At 43.4% G+C, this 23,338-nt stretch overlaps 2 protein-coding genes across 4 annotated transcripts in view; one reads left to right on the top strand and one right to left on the bottom strand.

The window, feature by feature from the left end:
• Positions 1–5,705: 5,705 nt before the first annotated feature.
• On the bottom strand, positions 5,706–22,199 carry METTL6 (methyltransferase like 6). Of its 3 annotated transcripts, XM_032630297.1 has the most exons (5): positions 21,122–22,199; positions 20,123–20,254; positions 13,473–13,643; positions 8,507–8,648; positions 5,718–6,080 (listed from the first exon to the last, which is right to left on the bottom strand). In XM_032630297.1, the coding sequence occupies exons 1-5, from the start codon at positions 21,344–21,346 to the stop codon at positions 5,899–5,901; spliced, it is 852 nt and encodes a 283-aa protein (XP_032486188.1). In that variant the 5' UTR covers positions 21,347–22,199; the 3' UTR covers positions 5,718–5,898. The 3 variants fall into 3 exon arrangements, with proteins under 3 accessions (XP_032486189.1, XP_032486188.1, XP_032486190.1); XM_032630298.1 differs by lacking the exon at positions 20,123–20,254 and having other exon boundaries at positions 5,706–6,080; positions 21,122–21,378; XM_032630299.1 differs by lacking the exon at positions 8,507–8,648 and having other exon boundaries at positions 5,887–6,080; positions 21,122–21,435.
• The window catches only part of EAF1 (ELL associated factor 1), a 14,379-nt gene continuing 13,121 nt past the window's right edge, over positions 22,081–23,338 (top strand). The window contains exon 1 of the mRNA XM_032630296.1: positions 22,081–22,543. Within this exon, the coding sequence (XP_032486187.1) occupies positions 22,105–22,543 (439 nt within the window). The 5' untranslated portion in view covers positions 22,081–22,104. The remainder of the gene's footprint in view (positions 22,544–23,338) is intronic.

The raw sequence follows: 23,338 nt of genomic DNA, 5'->3' as shown, positions 1-23,338 counted from the left end.
ATTCATTTGTCTGTCTATTAAATGTCTCCACTTGGTTCAGTGGATAAAGAACTTGAACATCTAACTGTGTGGATAAAATCAAATAACAAAATCATAATAAAGGAAAAAACTAAGGAAAAAATATACAATTATGTATTTATGTTATATAATGTATACATATATTATTATACATACAATATATAATTATATATATTGGTTCTGTTTCTCTGGAGAATCCAGACTGATAGGGAGACTATATAGGGAGATGAAAACTAAACTACATCTCTAAGGAGAAAAATTAGAATCAAAACTTATTTTTTCCTAATGACAGAAATTAAGTATTAAAGAATATGATTTTGTCAAATATGGTTGAGTTTTGGAGGGCCACAGTTTATTGTAATATCTAATATTTTTTGCCAACCCCCAAAGAACCGATTTTTGCCCCTTTGGGGGACAACTTTGCCCCTGTGGAAAGTATATGCCTTAGATCAGAGAAGACATTGCTTCCATGAAACATGACTAAATTGCTATTTTAAAAATGGACAGGGCTTTCCTGGTGGCACAGTGGTTAAGAATCCGCCTGCAAATGCAGGGGACACGGGTTCAAGCCCTGGTCTGGGAATATCCCACATGCCACGGAGTAACTAAGCCCATGCATCACAACTACTGAGCCTGTGCTCTAGAGCCCATGAGCCACAACTACTGAGCCCACAAGCTGCAACTACTGAAGCCCGCACATCTAGAGCCTGGGCTCCGCAACAAGAGAAGCCACTGCAATAAGGAGCCCGCACACTGCAACGAAGAGTAACCCCTGCTCGCCGCAACTAGAGAAAGCCCATGGGCAGCAATGAAGACCCAACGCAGCCAAAAATAAATAAGTAAATAAAATAAATTATAAAAACATTGTTTAAAAAAAAAAAAGGACATTGAGGGCTTCCTTGGTGGCACAGTGTTTAAGAACCTGCCTGCCAATGCAGGGGACACGGGTTCGAGCCCTGGTCTGGGAAGATCCCACATTCCGCGGAGCAACTAAGTCCGTGCACCACAACTATGGAGCCTGCGCTCTAGGGCCCGTGAGCCACAACTAGTGAGATTGTGTGCCACAACTACTGAAGCCTGTGTGCCTAGAGCCGTTGCTCTGCAACAAGAGAAGCCACCACAATGAGAAGCCCGCACACCGCAATGAAGAGCAGCCCCCGCTCGACACAACTAAAGAAAGCCCGCATGCAGCAAAGAAGATCCAATGTACCCAAAATAAATAAATACATACATACATAAATACATAAATAAATTTATAAAATAAAATGGACACTGAAAGAATAAAAAAGGTTCTTGGAAATTAAAATTGTGAAAGCAGAAATTTAAAAACTCAATGAAAGGACTGTGAGCTAAATCTCCCAGAAAGCAAAATGTTAAGAAAGAGAGATGGCAGAGAAGGAGAGAACAGATTGTAAAATTATGGCATGAGTTCAGGATGTTCAGGAAGTGAAACATTTTAATAAGAGTTCCAGAAAGAGAGAAAATACATGTGGGGTGTTTGTATGTGTGTGTTGGTAGTGGTGAGGAATAACTAAATAAAAATTTCGAGTAAAATTCCCCAAGGAACTGAAGGATATGCATTTCCAAATTCAAAGCAGCCATGGAGGGCCCAGCCCAACAGATGAAAATCCCCCATCCAAGGCACCTCCCCATGAGTCCAGAGCACTGGGAACAAAAAGAATATCCTAAGATACCCATTCTCTTATTCCTGGGAGGTGTCTTCTAGTTCCTGGTGGGTAAGAATCTTAAAGGTTCGAAAGGTATTTCTAGCAGATTTGTCACAAGGATTTTAGTTCATTTAACTTATGAGGTTTTCAAAGGAGTTCTGAGGATGCTAGATTACTTTTTTTCTTAATGTAAAAGCAATATATGCTCATTACAGAAATCATGGAAACTTCAGGAAAGTATAAAGAAGAAAAAGTATCAGCTGTAGTTGAACAAATCTGAACATCTATTTCTTTACCAGCATGGAGTATTGTTTTTTAAGCTTTATCCATTTGGTAGGAAAAAGAAGAGTCTCGATTTAATTTGTGATTATTTCTAACTAGAGTTGACCATATTTTTAGCAGTTATAATTCCTCTGGGAATTGTCTCATTTTGTTAGTCTTGATGTTTTTCTAGATGTGCTTGGTAAGATACTCTAAAGGAGCTGTGTGTCACGTTCTCATCCTCACGGCCATGCCCCAGACCACAGTGTATGATGCCTCTACTGTGAAAATGTGGAAATATTCTTTCTAAATGATGACGGTTGTCACGCTCAGGTTTCCCATAGCCTTTCCTCCTGTTTCTCTTTCCTCTGGTGGTTGTGTTTGTACTTGGTTTCCTAGCTGTCTTGCTTTGGCTGAGTGAAGACTCGGCCAGGGCTACCTCTCAGTATGTGCCCGCACTGCCTCCCTTCCCAATCCTGTACTCCAGCCACAGTGACACCACGGGACCCTGTGCCCAGCCGGTACCTACTGAATACTATCTAATGAAATGCCACACATCTGAGAAGGGCAGAAAGGAAAAGTGAAAACGCAGCTAATTTTATTTTTGGTTTCATTAATGGAGCCTATTTAAGTTTCTGTTAAATATTTGCTCCCCAACAGCAAACCTGGTCCTGGAAAACACTCTCTTGGTAGACAATTCTCTTCACAATTTTCCCTCCCTTGATTGACAGCTGTGAAATAGAGAACCGAAGCCTGTCAAAGATAACTGAATAATGTATGAGGCAAACAAGTGTCCACGCTGCAGTCCCTTCTCTTGCTTGAAACCCCGGCAACGTAAAAGCAAGTCCACAGAACCACTTGAGGATGAGGAGGGGTGAGGCCTTGCAGACACTTTCAGAGCCCATTGCCTAAAAATATTGCCTTCAGCAGGCAAAGTAGAATGAGTGCTGGAGAAAAGCACCCTTGCTTTCTTATCCCCACTGTGAGGCCAAAATTGATCTTATGAGCTAAAGTTGACCTAGAAAACACATTTGCAAGCATTTCCCTTCCTCTTCAAAGACAATAAAAATGGACACGCTTTAACTGCAATTAAGATTGGGGCCCAGCTGAGGCTAGTGGGAATATCTGGCACCTAGCGCCACCTTGTGGTGGCTCATCCAAATCCTGGGCCCTTTCAAAGGGCCCTGTCAGATTAAATATGACCTCTTCGTGAAGAGGAGTATGGATTAAGTCATTTTCTTGGGGAATACAAACTAATAGAAATAACAAGCACTTGACTGTAACTCTATAGTAAATGAAGCACTCATTTAATCTGGTAGCAGTCCTGTGCTACAGGTAACAGGATCTCAGTCTTAGAAATGGGAAGACTGAGGCTTGGAGAAGTTGACTACTTGTATGGGCCAAGTCCTGGACTTGAACCCAGATGTTTATATTCCAAATAGCGTTATTGTTGTATGTAGTATATATCAAAAACTCGAATGAAGTTAATAGTACCATATAGTATCGTATACGGTATACACTGCATAGTATAATATATATATTCTATACTATATATGGTATATATACCTTACTAAAGAGCACTATAGTACTTACGCTATTTTCGATAGCACTGTAAACCAGTACTCACTACCCTTCTGGGGCTATTTTCTGCCTGTGAAGACAAGGCAATAGTGGGTGACTCTTGACAGTCTATGATTTAGCAAATGCTGTCACAGAGTTTTGCTACTAAACACACTGTGGCCTTGCTTTCCTGGATCTCCCGGGCCCCCAACCAGCAGAAGATTCTGCTCCCCTGTCTTAATCTGGGGTGCAGTAATGGAAGTGTCCCAGGGAGAATGAACACGGGGGCACCGAGGCAAGAGAACTGAAGCCATGTTTTTATTATTTCTTACCCCAATCCACTGGCCCAAACCATGATAGACATGTCACTGCATTCATTTAACTAGAAGTATGTTTTACAACCACATTTTAAAGTGGGGTTACTGAGAGGTTACCTGGCTGGGTGTCAGAGGTGTGCATGTCATTAGGCCAGCTTTAAATATTCCAGGTGAAAAATCTGCAGCCCTTCCTTTATGGGGCAGGAATTTGGGGCCATCATTGCTCCTGAGGACAGAGACAACTTCAAGTTGTGCTTGGAGGAAACCGTGGGCCTCATTTACAGGCATCCCCTCAGGCAACTCCTGGCAAAGGTAGAGGGGCCTTTTCTTATGGCCAGGTCCTCGTCAGCCTGTTCGGCTTGCTTTAGAGTCACTCCCGTCTCCAGGGCACGTGGTCGGCCAGATCAGCCACCTCTGGTAGGTCTCAGGACAATTATCCATGTCTTACAAGTAAGGAATCTGAGGTTCAAACAGAGTGAGTGGTGAGGCCACAACTGACTTCTGACAACAAAAGCCCACGCTTACACTACACCACACTGCTCCCCACTTTCTACTTTAAATATCCTGTCTTTATCCAGCTCAGCCACTAAAACCCAAGTGACATTTGTCAGACCTAGTGGAGGAAACAGGTGAAAGGACTTCTGAGGGGGCATTTAGCAGCATTCTGGGGCTGAAACTGGGTGTGGGATGCACTTGCTGGAGCCACTTGGAGGAAAGAGTTCTGGACTGGAGGTGGGGAGCCTGGGGCTGGTCGAGGCTCTCCCCCAACAAATTGCTCTGGGGCTGGGCTTGCCCCTCGCTCCATGAGGAAGCCCGTGATTCCCCGTCCCCCACCAGGTTCATCTTCTTTACAAGCTGATTTCAAAGGAGAACTCTGTACTAGTCCTCATCAGTTCTGCTCTTACCCAGGATAGCCATCCTCCAGCCTTCAAAAGGGGAGAGAACACATAAAGCAACAGACCAGCAACAGACAGGGGCTCCTCTTGCTTCCCCTGCCCCTTAGCGCCCTCCCAAGCAGTCAGGGACAGATGGCAGAGTGAGGACACCCAGCAAGCATGCCGCCTGAGCCTCACTGCCTGTCCCTCTTCTCTCCGGGAGCGGCAGGGCTGACTCTAATTGTACAGAACGGCTATGACTACTGGCCAGCCCTCCCCACAGGGACCCCTCCCCTTCAAATGTGTTTGGCGTTGAAGGGCCCTAGCTGGCTGTGTGTGCGGTCCAGGCAGTACAGTCAAGACAACCATTCTCATGAACAGGAAACATCATGGCCTACAGGATCAGCTTTGTTAGCAGGCCAAAAGAACTCTGATTTCATTTTATAAAGTGAAAGTCATTACACAGGAATGCTTGGGAAACAGGTCAGCAGACCAATCTGAGGATTTTCCCATATGCCACCTCAGCAACTAGCCATGGCAGTCATTGCCTCTTAGCTGCTGCCGCCTCATTTCCCAGTGGGGAGCTGGGACAGGGGATGGCCTTCCCGTCTCCCTCAGGGCACTGTGGCCAGGGACTGGCCCAATTACAGACGGTCTCAAGAACGAAGCAGGGAGCCATGGGGTGTTCCTGAGACTTCCAATGCAAAAGTGGCATTTGTGGACACTGGTCCTAAGGAGGCACATAAAATGAACCAAAGCAGAGGGAAATGGGCAAACATGAGACACTGGAGAAAGAAGAGAAGAGAACAATCCTTCAAGCTAAAAATACACAGGGCTGTGTTATTTTAGTCTATTTGGCCTCATTTTTCCACAGGGTTGTCTGACATGCTGCCTAGAGACACATTTACAGACTTCAGGAGTAATGAATGACACGGGTCTCTCTAAGTGCTACAGGGCCCTCGTGCTTTCCTCTGTGGAATCTTAAGACAACACGGCTAAATCACTTTATACCATAAAACTTTCCTCTTCAGGTCTTGCAATTTTATTTACAATTCTGTAACACACACACACTTGCTACCTTTTAATATAAAAAGTATATATATTCATTTTAAAAAGTTAAAATATAAAAGTACACAAAATAAAGAGTGACTTTAAACTTTCCTCTTCAAGGGGAGGCACAGACATCAACTTCGTGAAAGGTCAGGACTCGTGGCCCAGGCACGGGGTCACAGGAGTTGGGTTCTTCAGAGACTTTCGGAACTTGCTCTGAAGGAAAACCCTCGGTACACACAGGCCTTCTTTTTTATTCACCGTCTCACGAAACACATACTCGTTCACCTCTTCTTCGTAACCTGTGTCCATAAAGAGCCGTGCCAGGAATTCTAGAAGACAAGCAGATCGACAGCGCTCGCAGTCTGGACTCCACTGCACCGCTGAGCAGTGGTGAGGGGGGCGGGAGGCTGAGACAGGGCATCCTTAATGGAAGGAGAACCTCAACACTAAAAGGTAAAGAAGGTTTTGTTCTGGAAAGTTAACAAACTCCTACTTCTCCCTGTCAAACAAAAACTCCCAAATAAACAATAAGCAAAAAAGTTTAAGAACAACCTGGAGTACGTCCTCCTTGCCCTACTGTGATTCCCCAAGGACAAGAGTCTGAGTAAAAAGAAACACAATTCCAGACTGGCTGTACTCATGCAAAGTGCGTGTGTGCTCTATTTGTTTACATCAAGCACCTCATCTATGCTAACATGAAGGAGGAAAATCAGTGACCAAACTGGGGAGAAAAAAAATCATCTGATAGTGACATACCCTAAGGAAAAGTTAATCCAAGTAATACATCACTACACATTAAGTGAAACAAACAGAATGGCTACGTAGCAAAAACAAAGACTCTTATCGAGGGCATTACTCCAAAGAATGTGCTCTGAAGCACTCTGCAGATATTATTGCATCTTCTCATTTATAATTGGTTTAATCAGATTTCATGAATCCAAAACATTAAAACAAATTTTTAATTTTCACCGTAGATTTTTAATGATTTTGTAGTTTTTTTTTTTTTTTTTTTTTTTTATTCGTTACGCGGGCCTCTCACTGTTGTGGCCTCTCCCGCTGCGGAGGACAGGCTCCGGACGCGCAGGCCCAGCGGCCATGGCTCACGGGCCCAGCCGCTCCGCGGCACGTGGGATCCTCCCAGACCGGGGCACGAACCCGCGTCCCCTGCATCGGCAGGCGGACTCTCAACCACTGCGCCACCAGGGAAGCCCGATTTTGTAGTTTTAATGGTAATCACTCATTTTTAGCTTTAAGAGACTATTTCACTTCAAGAAATACAAATGTTGTAAAAATTAGAGCTTAAGAAGGTAATTATCTTATGGTTCAGATTACAGGCATACCTCAGAGATATTGTGGGTTCGGTTCCAGACCACCACAATAAAGGCAAATATTGCAATAAAGCGAGCCACACGAATTTTCTGGTTTCTCAGTGCATATGAAGTTATGTTTACAGTATACTGTAGTCTATTAAGTGTGCAGTAGCACTGTGTCTAAAAAAACAATGTGTATACCTTAATTTAAAAATACTGTATTGCTAAAAATTGCTAACCATCATGTGAGCCTATAGTGAGTCTTAGTAGTAACGTCCAAGATCACTGATCACAGATCACCATAGGAAATATAATAATTTATAATAGTTCAAAATATTGTGAGAATTACCAAAATCTGACATAGAGGCATGAAGTGAGCAAATGCTGTGAGAAAAATGGTGCCAATAGACTTGTTCGACACAGGGTTGTCAGAAACATCCCATTTACGAAAAATGCAATATCCACGAAGCACAATAAAACGAGGTATACCTGTATTTAACAGGCTTAAAACTAACGTTCAAAATACCTAAAAGAGGGCTTCCCTGGTGGCGCAGTGGTTTAGAGTCCGCCTGCTGATGCAGGGGACACAGGTTCGTGCCCTGGTCCGGGAAGATCCCACATGCCGCGGAGCGGCTGGGCCCGTGAGCCATGGTCGCTGAGTCTGCGCGTCCGAAGCCTGTGCTCCGCAACGGGAGAGGCCACAACAGTGAGAGGCCCGCGTACCAAAAAAAAAAACTACCTAAAAGACTAAAATCATGTTCGGTGTTTGGATGGTTTTAAAATCATGTTCGGTGTTTGGATGGTTTTCTTATCAAAAAAGACCTTTTAAAGGCCCCTCTATAGCAAATTTGTGTAAAAAGTTTCAATCACTTTTTTCCTTAAAGATTTTTCCTGATGTGGACTATTTTTGAAATCTTTATTGAATTTGTTACAATATTGCTTGTTTTTTGTTTTGATGTTTTGGCCTCGAGGCATGTGGGGTCTTAGCTCCCCAACCAGGGATCGAACCTGCACCCTCTGCATTGAAAGATAAAGTCTTAACCACTGGACCGCCAGGGAAGTCCCTCAATCACTTTTATAGAAAAAGGTTTCTTACCTTTGTGAGACTCAAGTAATCTCAAGGCACTACCCTGTCCTATTTGCTTTATGCCTGAGTGAACGAAGTGAAGATTCTGGTTTGCTCTCCCCTCTTTCCAGCGCAGCTCCTGGCGTCATCCACATGGCGGCGCATCAGAGCCTGTCCACTGATCAGGCTCACTAACTGGACACGGTCACCAGAGGCGGCCCGTGAGCTCACAGCCAGGGCTGGTAAGTGGTGCACGTGAGCGGGCTTGTTCTGGGACCTTGTGCTTGTAAGGGGGATACAGTCACCCCCACTCCAACTGGTACCACAGTGACAATGCAATCAAGGAAACAGCAGTCAAGACAGATTCCAGCAATCTTACCATCAGTGAAAAAATACGATCTGGTTCCATCTTGTCTAACATAAAAGTTTTCTGCAAGTTTGCTGCCGGCTTTAAACCTAAGCATGGCATGATCATACAGCCCATAGTCGCGAAACAAGACACTTTTGCCTGGTTTTAATACCTACGAAACAAAACAGGCTGCACGTAATTCAAGGACCCAGTCAAACAGAGCTTACTATAAAATAAAACCTGATTAATTTAGGGATTAAAATACCTTGCATTTGTGACAGTTATGAAAGGGGCCAGACTGCAATACCCATACTATGAAGGAAAAGGGCCTGATAAGCAAAGGTGTGCTAAGACTTGGCAGTGTCCTGTGCACTGGAGGGGTACTTCCTGAGCACTAATGAGAGCTCTGTGGAAGGTCCAGTGTCACACAATTAAAGTGTTAAAGACATCAGAAGAAACAATCATACCCTCACTAAAACACGTTCTCCCACCATTTTATTAGCCATCTCCTAATCCATGACCCTGCAGTCAAATTGTTTCTTTAAAAAAATACTATGTCATTTTCACTTTTTACAGATTTTTTGGGCTTCCTCATCCTGAGTCTCAGCTCTGGTCTCCCACGCTACAATTCTGTATGGTTTGCCCACCACGCTAACAGTGGACGGCCCTCTATAGCTTACCAGACATTTTCTCATTGGGTCTTCACACAATTCTGGGAGGAAGGAAGGAAGGAGTGTGATTATCCTCTGTGAGACAAGGAAACTGGTAGCAGAAGAGGGAAGTGATTTGCCCACAATCATACAAAAGCTACTAAGGAGGGGGGGCAGGACTCAAGCTGGGGTTAAAGGCATCACACTGCAGGATCAGGGATGTTTGTTAGCCCTGGGCAGAGTAGGGGCGGGGGGGGGGGTGTCATTCCAATTCTGTGCTCACTACTGACAAGACAAGAGAGGCAGTGAGGGCAGGGGTAACTTGAGTATTCTTCCCACACTGCTGCACTTCTTGATTTGAAGCGAAGCATCCTCACGCTAGTGCAGTGTGTAGAGAAGGGACCAGTGTCAGGCTCCGGTGGGAGTCCCTCACTACAGCCTTTCAGAAATAGCTGTCACAGAGCAGATGTCTCAAAAATTGGAAGGTAAAATCCGCCGGGAGTGGTATAACTGCCCCTCTCTTACACAGCAAATAGCCATAAGCTTTTCAGAATGAAAAGAAAGTGGTACTTGCTGTGACACTTGCTTTTTATGCGGGGATTCTTTCAAACTGCGTAACTTTACCAAATAAGAGTGGACTTCAAAAGGGGGCATTGATTTTATTAAATATATTCTGCCCCATCACATCAACAAGATGATTTTTAAGACATGACATGTAGCACCTTTTATAGATTTTTGATGTAATTTGATGTTTCCTCTTCCTGAATAGAATAGGAAAGATTGCCCATAATACTTCCAAGTGTGCTGCAGATTTTCTCATTTAGCAAATTCTTTTTTTTTGGCCACGCCCCATGGCTTGTGGGATCTTAGTTCCCCATCCAGGGAGCAAACCCACGCCCTCGGAACTGAAAGCACGGAGTCCTAACCACTGGACTGCCAGGGAATTCCATCATTTAGCGAATTCTTATCAACGCTAGCATGCATTTAAAATATTGTCAGTAAAGTGCCTCTTCGATAAAAACATTCATACCTTGGTCAGAAGTGCTAAATTTTAAAATGTGAATAATTGAGAAGGAAAAAGTCTGAAAATTTTAGTCTGCGTGAGAAAGAAATCATTCTTAATTTCAGAGGGAAGGAAAGCCTGCATGGGACCCTTGCTCAGGAATTTGGGAAATCCTGGTCCATATCCCAGCTTTTCTGTTAACTGGTTGAATGACCATGGACAACACTGCATCCCTCTGAATGTATTTTCTCGTCCGTAAGACAGTAATTATGGTATAACACCTCCTTTGATGGCGGGGCTGTACAGCCACCAGCTTTCCTCGCCCTCCCAACAGCTCCAGGAAGAAAGCAGGTGAGGTCGACCAGACCCACTCCACGTTGAGTGAGGCTCAGAGTACAAGTGACTCACCTGGGCTTTCAAGGCAAGTCAGTGGCACAGGAAAACCAAAATCTCGTCTTCTGATGACAAATTTGGTCTATTTTTATTTTACCGTTCTATTCGAAAACTGAGGGAATTCAACTTTAAGGCTGCCTTTCAGTGTAAAATTATGTGGTTTTAAAATTTCTCAGGTGTTAACATCCTAGAGTAATTATCTCTACCGTACAATAGCTTATTACTGTAGCTGATCAAGCAAGACTGCAGAGCTGCCCAAAGGGTGCCTGATTGTCAGAGGCTGAGAGCTCGCTTCTTCCAGTAATTTCCTAATGAAGCACATGGTCTCAAATTAATGAACCAGTGACTGACTATGCATGACAGCATCACACTGCTGCCGTGAACTCATTCCAGGTCAGCTGAAAAAGGATTTCTATTGGGGGGTAAAAACAGGAAGACTGCTGAAATGGAATTTGTTACTATAAGAAAGGGGCCAGGTATGGACTGGGACAGCTCAAGTTAACTTTTCTTTTAATACAACACTTCATTATATACTAAATATAGATAACATGCTGTATGTTTCCATTTAAATCAAGAATAGGCATATCCTCATTAACACCCGGCTCTGTCAGACTTAACTTTATTAATCTAATTGTGTCTCATTATGGTTTTATTTTCCATTTCCTGGGTTATTGAGGTTATCTTTTCATATGTTAACTATTTGTGTGTTCTCTTCTGTAACATGACTGTTTGCTCATTTTTCTATTGTCATTCTTACTGTTACTCAGGAATTCCTTATACATTCTGGATACTAGGCCGACCAGGGATCGAAGCCATGCCCCCTACGGTGGAAGCTCGGAATCTTAACCACTAGACCGCCAAGGAAGTCCCTCAGTTGAGTAGATTTTAAGTTACTTTTCCCACCTTGTCTTTTCAATTTCTTTGTACTATACTGTCTTTTGAAGAACAGAAACTCTTAATTTTTTACCATCATCTTTATGCATAGAATGTTTCTGAATCTTTGAGAAAATTTTCCCTACTCTGAAGTCAAAGATTTTCTCCTATATTTTCTTCTGAAAGGCTTAAACTTTTGTCTTTTCCATTTGTCTTTAAATCCACCTGGAATGACTCTTGTATAGGATGTGAAGTAGGAATACAATTTTGGTTTTCTCTCACATGGCCTACCAACAGTCCCAGAATCATTTGCTGAGCAGTCCTTTTCCCAGGGATCTTCAATGTCACCTCTATCAACTATCAAATTTCCATATATATATGGATCTGCTTTTAAGCTATCACATTCCATTTGTCAATTTGTCTGTCCCTCTGCCAATACCACTGTGTCTTAATAATTGTAGTTGTAACAAGCCTTTATATCTGGTAGGGTATAAATCTCCCCATTGCCTTCTTCTTCAAGAGTGTTTTGACTCTTTGTTCCTTCATGTAAATTTAAAATCAGCTGTCAATTTCCTCAAAAAAAAAAAAAGTCTACCAAAAAACTCAAAATCAAACAAAGAAGTAAAGCAAAACAGGTAACATGAAGAGGAAAAGTAAGATTGCACAATGCGTGTTATTCTTTTTTAAGTGTACAGTTCTGTGGCACTGAGTACATTCATCTTATACTTATGTAATTCTGTTAATATTTTCTCATTAGACAATCGTATTATCTGCAAATAATGAGTTCTGTTTCTTTCTCATTCTAAAACCCTTTATTCCTTTTTCTGGTCTTTTCCAGCTGACTAGGACCTCCAGTATAATGATGGATAGAATATTGACAGTGGGCACTCTCGTCCCCAGCAAAGTTCCAGACACTCCTTACTCTGCCCCTATTACCTCCGACTCCTTCCTAATCCCCAAAACCCTCCATCAAATCACGGTATCCTGAACGTCCCCTTCTTTTTTGTGCTAACAAAAACGTGACTGTCCCCTGAGGAAGCAGTTTTCCCTGCAACCTCTCAAGTCAGGCTGTGTTTTCTCCCATGGTCCTTGTATCACTGGGCGTGGGAATGGGTCTGGGGTTCTCCTTGCCCCACTGCTACTTTCTGTGCATTCCCCTTTCTCCTCCCCAAGCCTCATGTCTGAATCTCCTGTCATCAGATCATATCACCCACTATCCCTTATTGTTAGTCATCTTATTAGTTCCAGGGTCATTTCCCTCCATTTCATGATGAACGCGTCTCCTGGTTTATGCTTTTATCCTCATACTACTCCATTCTTAATTCCCAACAATTTCAACATGCATGTGGACTATGCTTCCAAATATGCTGGCCTCAATGATTTGAGCTTCTCTCTTGCAAAGATCTCGTCCTCCACCCTGCCTTAATCACTCGCTCCCACAGTAATGTCCTAAGGTCTTGTCAACACTGTAAAGTATAACCCCTTCATACTCTCAATGTCACACAAGTAACTCTCCGACCACCCCCTCCACCATTTTTCCAGCTCTTTCTCTAACTCCCCATCTTTCATAAACCTTCACCTTCACCTGAGTCATCAAATCAGGGATCCTCCCATCGGTCCCCTCTTCCCTCTTTACCTGGCTTAAGTCCCATGCCTATCTGTGGATATACACTGGGTTCTCATCTGTTCATATGCCAGGGCAGGGAAAGGAGAGGTAAGGAGGAAAAAACCTTACAAAACCTCACAAGCAGAGGGCTAAAACCATCTGAATTTTTTAAAAAATTGTTTTCAGTGAGAATAGTTATTCCCTAACAGGTTTCCAGCATCTTGAAATTTCTACCTCGCTACTCTTTTAAAACATCACGAACCAGGGTTAAATTTTAATGTACAGCTCTACATATACAGAGGCTCTCAGCTAATGTCCACTTCCTCAGCTTGCTGGACACTTTCCATTCTCTCTGTAAACTGACTGAAGCCACGAGACTCTGTCAATCGAGACAGCACGTGAGCCTCAGAGGGAAGGTAAGTGAAAAGATCAGGACATCTAACCCTCAAGTGCAGGCTCCCAATTACTAACCTTGTAAATGTTTTGTAAGACAAGGTGCATTTTATCAGGGTGAACCGCAGAGAGCACAAATATCAACATGACAACATCCACAGACTCCGGGGGCACGTGTTCCAGAAGGTCATCTTTAGTCAGATCACACTGGAATACCTTGCATCGTTCTGTGTCATATAAAGGATTTTGCTAGAGAGGAGAAAAACACAGCATCAAAAGGAGATCCTACTTCTACGTGTACACTGCTGCACAGAAATCAATGATCACTTTGTAACTGGGTAAAACAGTAATGAACCATTTGCACATTAAAGCATGTAATGTTCAATACTGCTACAACAGACAAGATTTCAACAAATCATTTTTTTCCTTTTAAAAAAATTTTATTTTATATTGGAGTATATTTGATTAACAATGTTGTTAGTTTCAGGTGTACAGCAGAGTGATTCAGTTACACATATACACGTACCTATTCTTTTTCAAATTCTTTTCCCATTTAGGTTATTACAGAGTATTGAGCAGAGTTCCCTGTGCTATACAGCAGGTCCTTGTTGGTTACCTGTTTTATATATATTAACCAATCATTTTTAACTGTGTACACAGTCTATCACATATTCCAAATTGAGCATTTTAGAAGCATGTAACTCCAGAGGGATGATAATCCAAAACCAGCCTCTGCTCCCTTAACCCTATGAGAAGTCCTTCCAGCTTCCTTTATTGAGATGCTCCCACAGTTCTTCTGGGTATATTTTCCCTTGATGCAGCAAGCTAATAAAACCTAACTTTTTTTTTTTTTAACTACAAGTGTGTTCCCGGTACATTTTGGTTCATTGTTTCAACACATGTATAAGAGCATTATGGAAAAAAATATCAAACTTTTCTTTAATGTAAATAAGGACTTTAATAAATTGAGAGATATACAAAGTTATTGGATGGGAAGGTTCAATGTTGAAAAGATGTCAGTTCTACCTATAACTCCTCTTATAAATCCAATGCAATCTCAACTGAATCTCCACAGATTTCTAGAAACTTGACAAGGTAAATTTTATTCATCTGGAAGTGAAAATCTTGAGGAATAGCCAAGATGATTTTTTTTTTTTGATAGTGGCCATCCTAATGGCTGTGAGGTGATATCACATTGTGGGGTTTTGTTTTTTTGTTTGTTTTAATTTATTTATTTTATTGATTTATTTTTTTTTGGCTGTGTTGGGTCTTCATTGCTGTGCATGGGCTTTCTCTAGTTGCAGTGAGCGGGGGCTACTCTTCGTTGCGGTGCGCAGGCTTCTCATCATGGTGGCTTCTCTTGTTGCAGAGTAAGGGCTCTAGGCGCGTAGGCTTCAGTAGTTGCAGCATGCAGACTCAGTAGTTGTGGCTCGCGGGCTCTAGAGCACAAGCTCAGTAGTTGTGGCGCACGGGCTTAGCTGCTCTGCGGCATGTGGGATCTTCCCAGACCAGGGCTTGAACCTGTGTCCCCTGCATTGGCAGGTGGATTCTTAACCACTGTGCCAACAGGGAAGCCTGCCAAGACGATTTTTAAATGAAGAACAATGGAAGAGGAGGCACACTACTGGACATCAAAACACATTACAAAATGAAGTACTAAAACAGTGTGGTTTGAGAATGGGGACAAATAGATCACTGAGACAGAACAGAGTCCCCAAATAGACCCATGTATAAAGAGGGATCAGTAGTGTATATGACAGAAGAGAGATGACAAAAATGACAATTAGATTTAAAAAAAGGTAGATGATAGGGACTTCCCTGGTGGCTCAGTGGTTAAGAATCCACCTGCCAATGCAGGGGACACGGGTTCGAGCCCTGGTCCGGGAAGATCCCACATGCTGCAGAGCAACTAAACTCGTGCACCAAAACTACTGAGACTGTGCTCTAGAGTCCACAAGCCATAGCTACTGAGCCCACGTGCCACAACTACTGAAGCCCGCGTGCCTAGAGCCCGTACTCCGCAACAAGAGAAGCCAGTGCAATGAGAAGCCTGTGCACCGCAACAAAGAGTAGCCCCCTCTCTCCACAACTAGAGAAAGCCTGCGCACAGCAACAAAGACCCAATGTGGCCAAAAATAAATTAAAAAAAAAAAGGAGATAATACAGGTGACAATTATCAGGAATGGAAAACGAATTTCTCACTCAATTCACTGTTTGAACAGCTAGCTCTATCCACTTGTGTTAGAGGACAGCAGACCGCTTGGAGTAATAAAAGACTTGCAGCTCCAGTGCAGAGACGTAGAGAGGTGGAGAGATGTAGCTCCCATCCTTATAGGAAACAAGCTGGACAGACAGCAACTTTATGTGAACCCATGAAAGAACAGAGGTCAAAGAACCACCAGCCATCCCCAAATCTGGAGAGGGACAGGTGCCTTCAGGGAGACGCAGGACCCAAGCATTTGCTTACCTGAGGCAGTAGCCTTCAGCCTGGAAAGAGAAAATTAGAAATGTGACAAACAGCTGAAGCCACCGGGATGTTCCCACCCTTTGCAGGTGTTTCCACCAAGGACATCACCAGGCTCTCACAGAGACAATGGTGCTCTTTCTGGTGCCGGACTTTCTCACCTCCTTTAAGGGAGGAAAGGTTTAACCTGCAGGGGAAAAGCCATCTGAAGCCTGTATCCTTAGGGCACTGGTGGAGTACCACTACCACTGGGGGAGGGCCCTACTCTTCCCAGACCTAGTCTTAATCTGCAGAGCGAATGGCCTCAAGACCACAGAGGATGACAGAGGCGGGAAGCGATGGGAGAGAAAAGCTCTATTCCTGGAGAAGCAGAAACACTTGTGAGGGTCACACCCCTAAGACACAGGTCCATTATGCAGTTCAGAAACTGAGAATCAGAACATTAGAGAACAGTCTCTTTCCCCACATACTACCAACAAATCTCCAGTAATAACAACAGTGGATTGCTGGGAAAGCTGCAAGAGACAGACTCTTCATGGTGAACAGCACAAAGGGAAGACCCAAAGCCAAGAGGAGCAACAAAAACAAAGTCACCAGAGGAGTTTGAAGTCTCTGAGGCCAATAGCAACAACAAACCTCACAGGTAACTACAGCAACAAGAGACTTCAAATAGAGCCCAACTCCTGTCTAGATTATTACAAATCCTTATTACCTCAGTATCCACTGCCCTATATAACATACCCAGCTTTCAACAAAAAAGAACAAGGCGTACCAAAAGGCAAGAAAAAATATGCTCTGAAGAGACAATCAATCATGAGAACCAGACTCAAATATGACACAGACGTTGAAACTACAGGTTTGGACATTTAAAATAACTGTGATTAACATATTAAAGGCTCTAAAGGAAAAGGAAGACAACATGCAAGATCAGATAGGTAATTTCACAGAGAGATAGAAACTACAAAACAAATCAACTGGAAATGCTAAAAACAAAAAACTTAGTTACAGAAATGAAGAATGCTTTTGACAGACTCATCAATAGGAATGCCTACTGCCTAAAGAGGAACCAGTGAACTTGATGATAGGACAATAAATTACACAAACGGAAGAAAGGGAAAAAAAGTTAAAAACAAACAAAAAACCAGCATCCAAGAGCTGTGAGACAATACAAATGGTATAACATACAAGTAATTGGAATCCTAGAAAGAGAAGAGGAAACAGAGCTGAAGAAATACTTGAAGATACAATGGCCATACTTTTTCCAGATTGATTGAAAACCATAACCAAAATTTTAAAAAGCATATCTATGTGATTACAGAACTTATAAACAAGACATAAAACCTTCGTACCTTAAAAGGAAAAGATTATCAGATTGGTTCAAGATGGCAGAGTAGAAGGACGTGCACTCACTCCCTCTTACGAGAGCACCGGAATCACAACTAACTGCTGAACAATCATCGACAGAAAATATTTGAAGAGATTAGAGTCGAAAACTTCCCTAACATGAGAAAGGAAATAGCCACCCAAATCCAGGCAGGGCAGAGAGTCCCAGGCAGGATAAACCCAAGGAGAAACACACCGAGACACACAGTAATCAAATTGACAAAAATTAAAGACAAAGAAAAATTATTGAAAGCAACAAGGGAAAAAAGACAAATAACATACAAGGGAACTCCCACAAGGTTAACAGCTGATTTCTCAGTAACTCTACAAGCCAGAAGGGAGTGGCATGATATATTTAAAGTGATCAAAGGGAAGAACCTACAACCAAGATTACTCTACCCAGCAAAGATCTCATTCAGATTTGACGGAGAAATCAAAAGCTTTACAAACAAGCAAAAGCTAAGAGAATTCAGCACCACCAAACCAGCTCTACAACAAATGCTAAAGGAACTTCTCTAAGTGGGAAACACAAGAGAAGAAAAAGACCTACAAAAACAAACCAATAACAATTAAGAAAATGGTAATAGGAACATATATACCGATAATTACCTTAAACGTGAATGGATTAAATGCTCCAACCAAAAGACACAGGCTCGCTGAATGGATACAAAAACAAGACCTATAAATATGCTGTCTACAAGAGACCCACTTGAGACCTAGGGACACATACTGACTGAAAGTGAGGGGATGGAAAAAGATATGCCATGCAAATGGAAATCAAAAGAAAGCTGGAGTAGCAATACTCATATCAGATAAAATAGACTTTAAAATAAAGAATGTTACAAGAGACAAGGAAGGACACTACATAATGATGAAGGGATCAATCCAAGAAGAAGATATAACAATTATAAATATATATGCACCCAACATAGGAGCACCTCAATACATAAGGCAACTGCTAACAGCTATAAAAGAGGAAACTGACAGTAACACAATAATAGTGGGGGACTTCAACACCTCACTTACACCAATGGACAGATCATCCAGACAGAAAATTAATAAGGAAACACAGGCTTTAAATGACATAACAGACCAGATAGATTTAATTGATATTTATAGGACATTCCATCCAAAAACAGCAGACTACACTTTCTTCTCAAGTGCCCATGGAACATTCTCCAGGATAAATCACATCCTGGGTCACAGATCAAGCAGGGGATGTGGGCTTGATCCCTGGTGAGGGAACTAAGATCCCACACGCCGTGGGGCAACTAAGCCCACACACCACAACTACCGCGCTGGAGCACCACAACTAGAGAGCCCGCACACCGCAACTACTGAGCCTGCGTGCTCTGGAGCCTGCGCACCACAACTACAGAGAAGCCTGTTCACTGCAACGAAGAGCCCGCATGCCACAACTAAGACGTGACACAGCCAAACATAAATAAATAAATAATTGCAGACAGTACTTTTTGCTCATAAGATTGGAAGATATAAAGAAGACTGATGTCAAATGTTAAGGGCATAGAGGAAAAAATATCTTTATATTATTGGTGAAATTATAAATTGGTATAATTTTCTGGATGGAAGCCTGGCATTATCTACTTAAATTTCAACATGTATCCTTTCTCCAAGGAATTCTATTCTATTATTCACCACAGAAATAAGTGCATACATGTATTTTGGGGCATGTGTACAATTTTGATCACATTAACCCTACTTGTAAGAGCAAAAAATTAGAAACAATTCGAACAATTACCAACAAGGCAATTGTTACAGTATGGCATATCCGTTCTATGGGATACTACAACAGGTAAATGAAATACAGTGGACCTACATGTACTAGGATGAAAAACTCGGCAAGATATAACATAGAGTGAAGAAAGCAGGTTATAGTACAATGTGATGACACTATTTAAAAAGTCTAATAGATGCTAAAACTGTGAAAGGTTGGTGGAAAACTACATATCTGCATGTTGCCAAAGTATCCCCCACATATCTGTTAGTGACAAAAAGAAAATACCTGTGCAACAAAGGAATTAGGTAGTTACTACCTTAACCCAGCGATCAAAACTAGCATCACTTACAGCGAGATTACACTACTGCCTCCTGATAGGATGCAGTATGAAAGAAACAACATCAGCTATTAAAGTATTTTTGCCCAAAGTATTTTACCTGATTTAAATCTAACTTCTAGTTTACAGGAAATACAGAAACAAGTTAAACAATGATTAAAAGAAACAATCAGACCCAATTTGGCATGTGGGACCTCATTATAGAAAATGGCTTGCTCTCCGAAAATTTAATGTCAGTGGGGAAAAGGTCAAGGGGAAGGGCAGGAATGTTGTAGGCTAAGGAGCTCTAAGGTACATAATAAAGTGTAAGATGTAGTCCTTAATTAAATATAGCTACTAAAGACACCTGGGGCTATTGGGGGAAATCTGAATCCAGACTGGGTATTAATGACATTAGGGAATTACAGTTATTTTTGTCAGACATGATAAGTATATTGTAGTCATGTAGAAAAAGTCCTCATTTTTTTTTTTAAGATGTAGGCATACATATATAGGAGTGAAGCGTGTCAACATTTGTAACTTACTTTAAAACAGTTCAGCAAGTCTATAAAGCAAAAATAGCAAAATGCTGGCAATCATTAAATCTGGATACAAGGATAAGGATGTTGTTTGATATTTCTTTCTACTTTTCTGAATACTGCTATGTTTCTGTATGTATTATACATGCATGTAAACAGGAAAACTAGGTTCACAGGGATCATAGCTGGTTAGCTTCAGGGAGAGGACTGAAATTGGGCAAATGGGTGTAGAAGGCAGGTCCAACAAGTCTAGGAAAATACAACAAAACACACAGCTGGGGCACCAACCTTGACATATTCAACTGCTCTTGGAGAAAAATCACAGGCATAGGCAAAGATATTCGGATCTTCTAAAAGCGGGAATAAACAGTTCCCAACCCCACAACCAGCTTCAAGCATAGTCAATTTTTGATCTTCAAACTGAGGAAAGAGAACCCAAAGTTACAGTACACTACATCTACATAATGAAGAAAAAACTAAAAGGTCCATAACACGAGACAAGGTCTCTGCCCCCATGGAGTAGACAATTAAGTGAACTGATAACCCAAAGCCACTGATACCTCGTCCAACATTGGGCAGTTTGGTGTGGAGAAAACAAAGCATAATGGTTAACAGAATAGGCTCTGAGGTTAAACCACATGCACTCAAATCTGGACTCCTCCCCTCGCCCCGGGTTCTATCACTGAACAAATCACTTAAACAGCTTTGTGCCTCAATTTCATCAGCAAGTGGGGATAATACTAACGCCAAACTTCACCACGTTATTATAAGGCTTAAGTTACAGAACACATGTAAAGTTCTAGAAAACGGGCATGATAAAGTGTTCATCATTATTATTATTATGAACCTGTCACTGAAATCATTCATCATGAATTTAATATTTACAACTTTCAGATTAGCTTTAAAAAACAGAAAATGCCCCCTTTTTTTAAAACTTACAAAAAAAGCATATATTTATCTACTTTTCCTTCTCTTGCCATAATACAGAAGGATGATGCTGATGGCCTGATATGTCGGTGTGAAGTGGTTGATTTCAAAATTCTGTGACTGGCCTTTGTTAGACAACAGGACTACAGTTACAGCGTCTTTTCTCCTCTGTATTATACAACTCAGCGACTGCTAAAACTACTTGAGACAAACAGTGTATATCTAAGGTACAAAAATTTATGAAGCCTCTGAGAGGTTTCATAAATTATCTCACACTCCCCCTGGGAATGCAATAAAGCACCCCCTCTTCTACACATTCTAAATGAAGAACAGCTCAAATAAGGTGTAATATTAGTTTACCTCTCTACATGTTCTGAGCTCCTCAAACTCTCTGGTGGTCCAGTGTCTATCTTTGAAGAAATTAGTGCTATTTCTTTTGTAAAAAAGGTCCCAGTTCTTCTGAGCCTCTTTTTCCAGTTTTTGCTGTTTATAATCAGACACTAAAGCTTGGTCTCTTGTCAGTTTCTCCTCTTCTTCAGAGCTGAGAATCCTTGCCTGAAGCCCTTTCCTTTGCAAAGCAGCCATCTCCTAAGTTGATGGTAATATATTTAACACCGCTGGAGATTCTCCATTCCTGAACAACCTGAGGAATTCAAGCCGATACTGCAGACACAGGCAGGGTTTTCTCAGATGTGGTCCCTCAGGTTGGGTCCAAGCCTCAGGCAGCATCGGGTGTTTCGCAGGAAAAAGAGACTCCGGTTGGGGGGTTCTAGAACACTTTTTTAAAGATGCTGAGTTAGTGGTCCTACAACAGTTCTTTCACCTAACAGTTCAACTCAGCAAACGTTTACTACGTGCTGACCTTACACAAATCCCTGATCCGCTATTGAATATGTCACAAAGACCAAGACACAGCCGCTGCCTTCAGAGGGCTGACATTCAGCGGCCAGGGCTCTCACGGACAGAACTGTAAGGACGGTCACCGTTTCCAAGGACCGGAGACTCAGTGTTTTTCGGGGAAAACAGAGCTAAGCCCGGGTGGCCTGAGACTCTGAGTCTTACGAACCAGAGGGGGCGTCACTTCCCAGGGACTAAGGCCCTCGCGTCGCCGTCGGCACGCGAAGGGGAAGAAGAGACTCAGAGACGCGTGGCGTGGGGTGCCCAGGATACTCGGGATAAACCGGGCCGCCCAGCCGCGAGGGCCTGAGAGGACGGCGTGAACCTAGTCCCTCGCGCGCTGGGGCCCCGTCATCAGTTCCTAGGTTCACCTGGAGGGTGGGGCCGGGCGCGCTGAGCCCTCAGCCAGGCCAGCCTCGGAAGCAAAATTTGGGAGCTACAGCGTAATGACCCTTCGTGTGGACAAACCGCCCCTGAAGGCCTCGAATCGGGTTTCTCAGGCGGAGTCCTTCTACCCTGACACCGCCCCCACCATTTCCGCTCCGGGCCCAGAAGTCCCTCCTCGGCGCCGGAAGTTCCGGAGCCCCGCTTCCTCAGAGTCGCCCACCTTCCGGACGCGGGGCTCAGGATTTGCTTCCGGCCGCGGGTGGGTTCCGGCTCGGTTCCCCGCGCGACCCGGAGCGCTGTCCCGGGAGCGCGGCTCCCCCGGACGCTGGTACCGGCAGCTCGGGCCGCGGGCGCGCCAGGAGGGCTCCGGTGCGGGCGCGAGGCCCGGGGGGGCCATGAACGGGACGGCCAACCCGCTGCTGGACCGCGAGGAGCATTGTCTGCGGCTCGGGGAGAGTTTCGAGAAGCGGCCGCGGACCTCCTTCCACACCATCCGCTGTGAGTCCGCGCCCCCACGGTCGCCCCTGGCCGCCCTTAGCCCCTCCGGTGTCCAGGGAGCCCTGCCAGCGTCAGCTCCCTTCCTCTCAGCCCGGATCCGCCGGAACCTCGGGTTTTTCCCAGCTCACTCCCAAACCAGAACTTTACTACCTTCCCACTATTCCTCTGCCTCGTGGTACCGAACTCCTATTCCGAAGACCATTGGCCCCTTTTCCTGCCGCGTCCAGCCTTCCCGCGCACTGACGCTCCTCCTCTTATTCCTGAAAGGCTGCGACACCACATCAGGCTCCAGCTCTTCTCTGTAGCCGCCTTTCCGCCATGACCCCACTGGGGGTCGCCACGCTTCAAGGAAACGCTTGTTGTTTCCTCGGGATCCGCGTCCACTCCCTACTATTCCATTCTCTTCTTCCCTGTTTTCCTCACTGTTCTTCCCTCGTCCGATTTGGTTCTGCCCTCCCTGACGCAGTGCTTCATCCCCTTTGCAGCCCCAGAATCCACATCCTCTCTGTGCCTCATCAGTCTCCCTCCTCAATGTCTCCATGCTAGCTTTTCGTGCGATTTTGATGTCTTTTGAGGTCACCTAGACTACCCCAACTTTTCCTCGGGACCAAGTCCCTTGTGGGTGAAGAATAAAATTAGGATTTGAGAGCCAGGAATAAGTTAGCGCTTGATCTGTGTTTGGAAGCAGGAGCGAGCAGGCCTAAGGAATGTGGAGATAGTCATTATGCTGGACCTCCTTTTTCTCCATGATTACAGACCCTATTGAGAGAGGGCCCTTCCACTCTGTGTCCTGGG

The sequence above is a fragment of the Phocoena sinus genome, chromosome 4 (assembly GCF_008692025.1).
Source record: "Phocoena sinus isolate mPhoSin1 chromosome 4, mPhoSin1.pri, whole genome shotgun sequence".
NCBI classification, from domain to species: Eukaryota; Metazoa; Chordata; class Mammalia; order Artiodactyla; family Phocoenidae; genus Phocoena; species Phocoena sinus.
This window is presented reverse-complemented; position numbering and strand designations above follow the sequence as displayed.

Bases quoted from the DNA above. Each gene is read 5' to 3' on its own strand.
- METTL6 (XM_032630297.1), bottom strand. From the start codon at position 21,346: ATGGCTGCTTTGCAAAGGAAAGGGCTTCAGGCAAGGATTCTCAGCTCT. The intron at 13,644-20,122 runs GTTGGTGCCCCA...TCTCCTCTCTAG, and splicing joins GAGCAGTTGAATATGTCAAG to CAAAATCCTTTATATGACAC. The intron at 8,649-13,472 runs GTTAGTAATTGG...TTTGTTTCGTAG, and splicing joins TCTTACAAAACATTTACAAG to GTATTAAAACCAGGCAAAAG.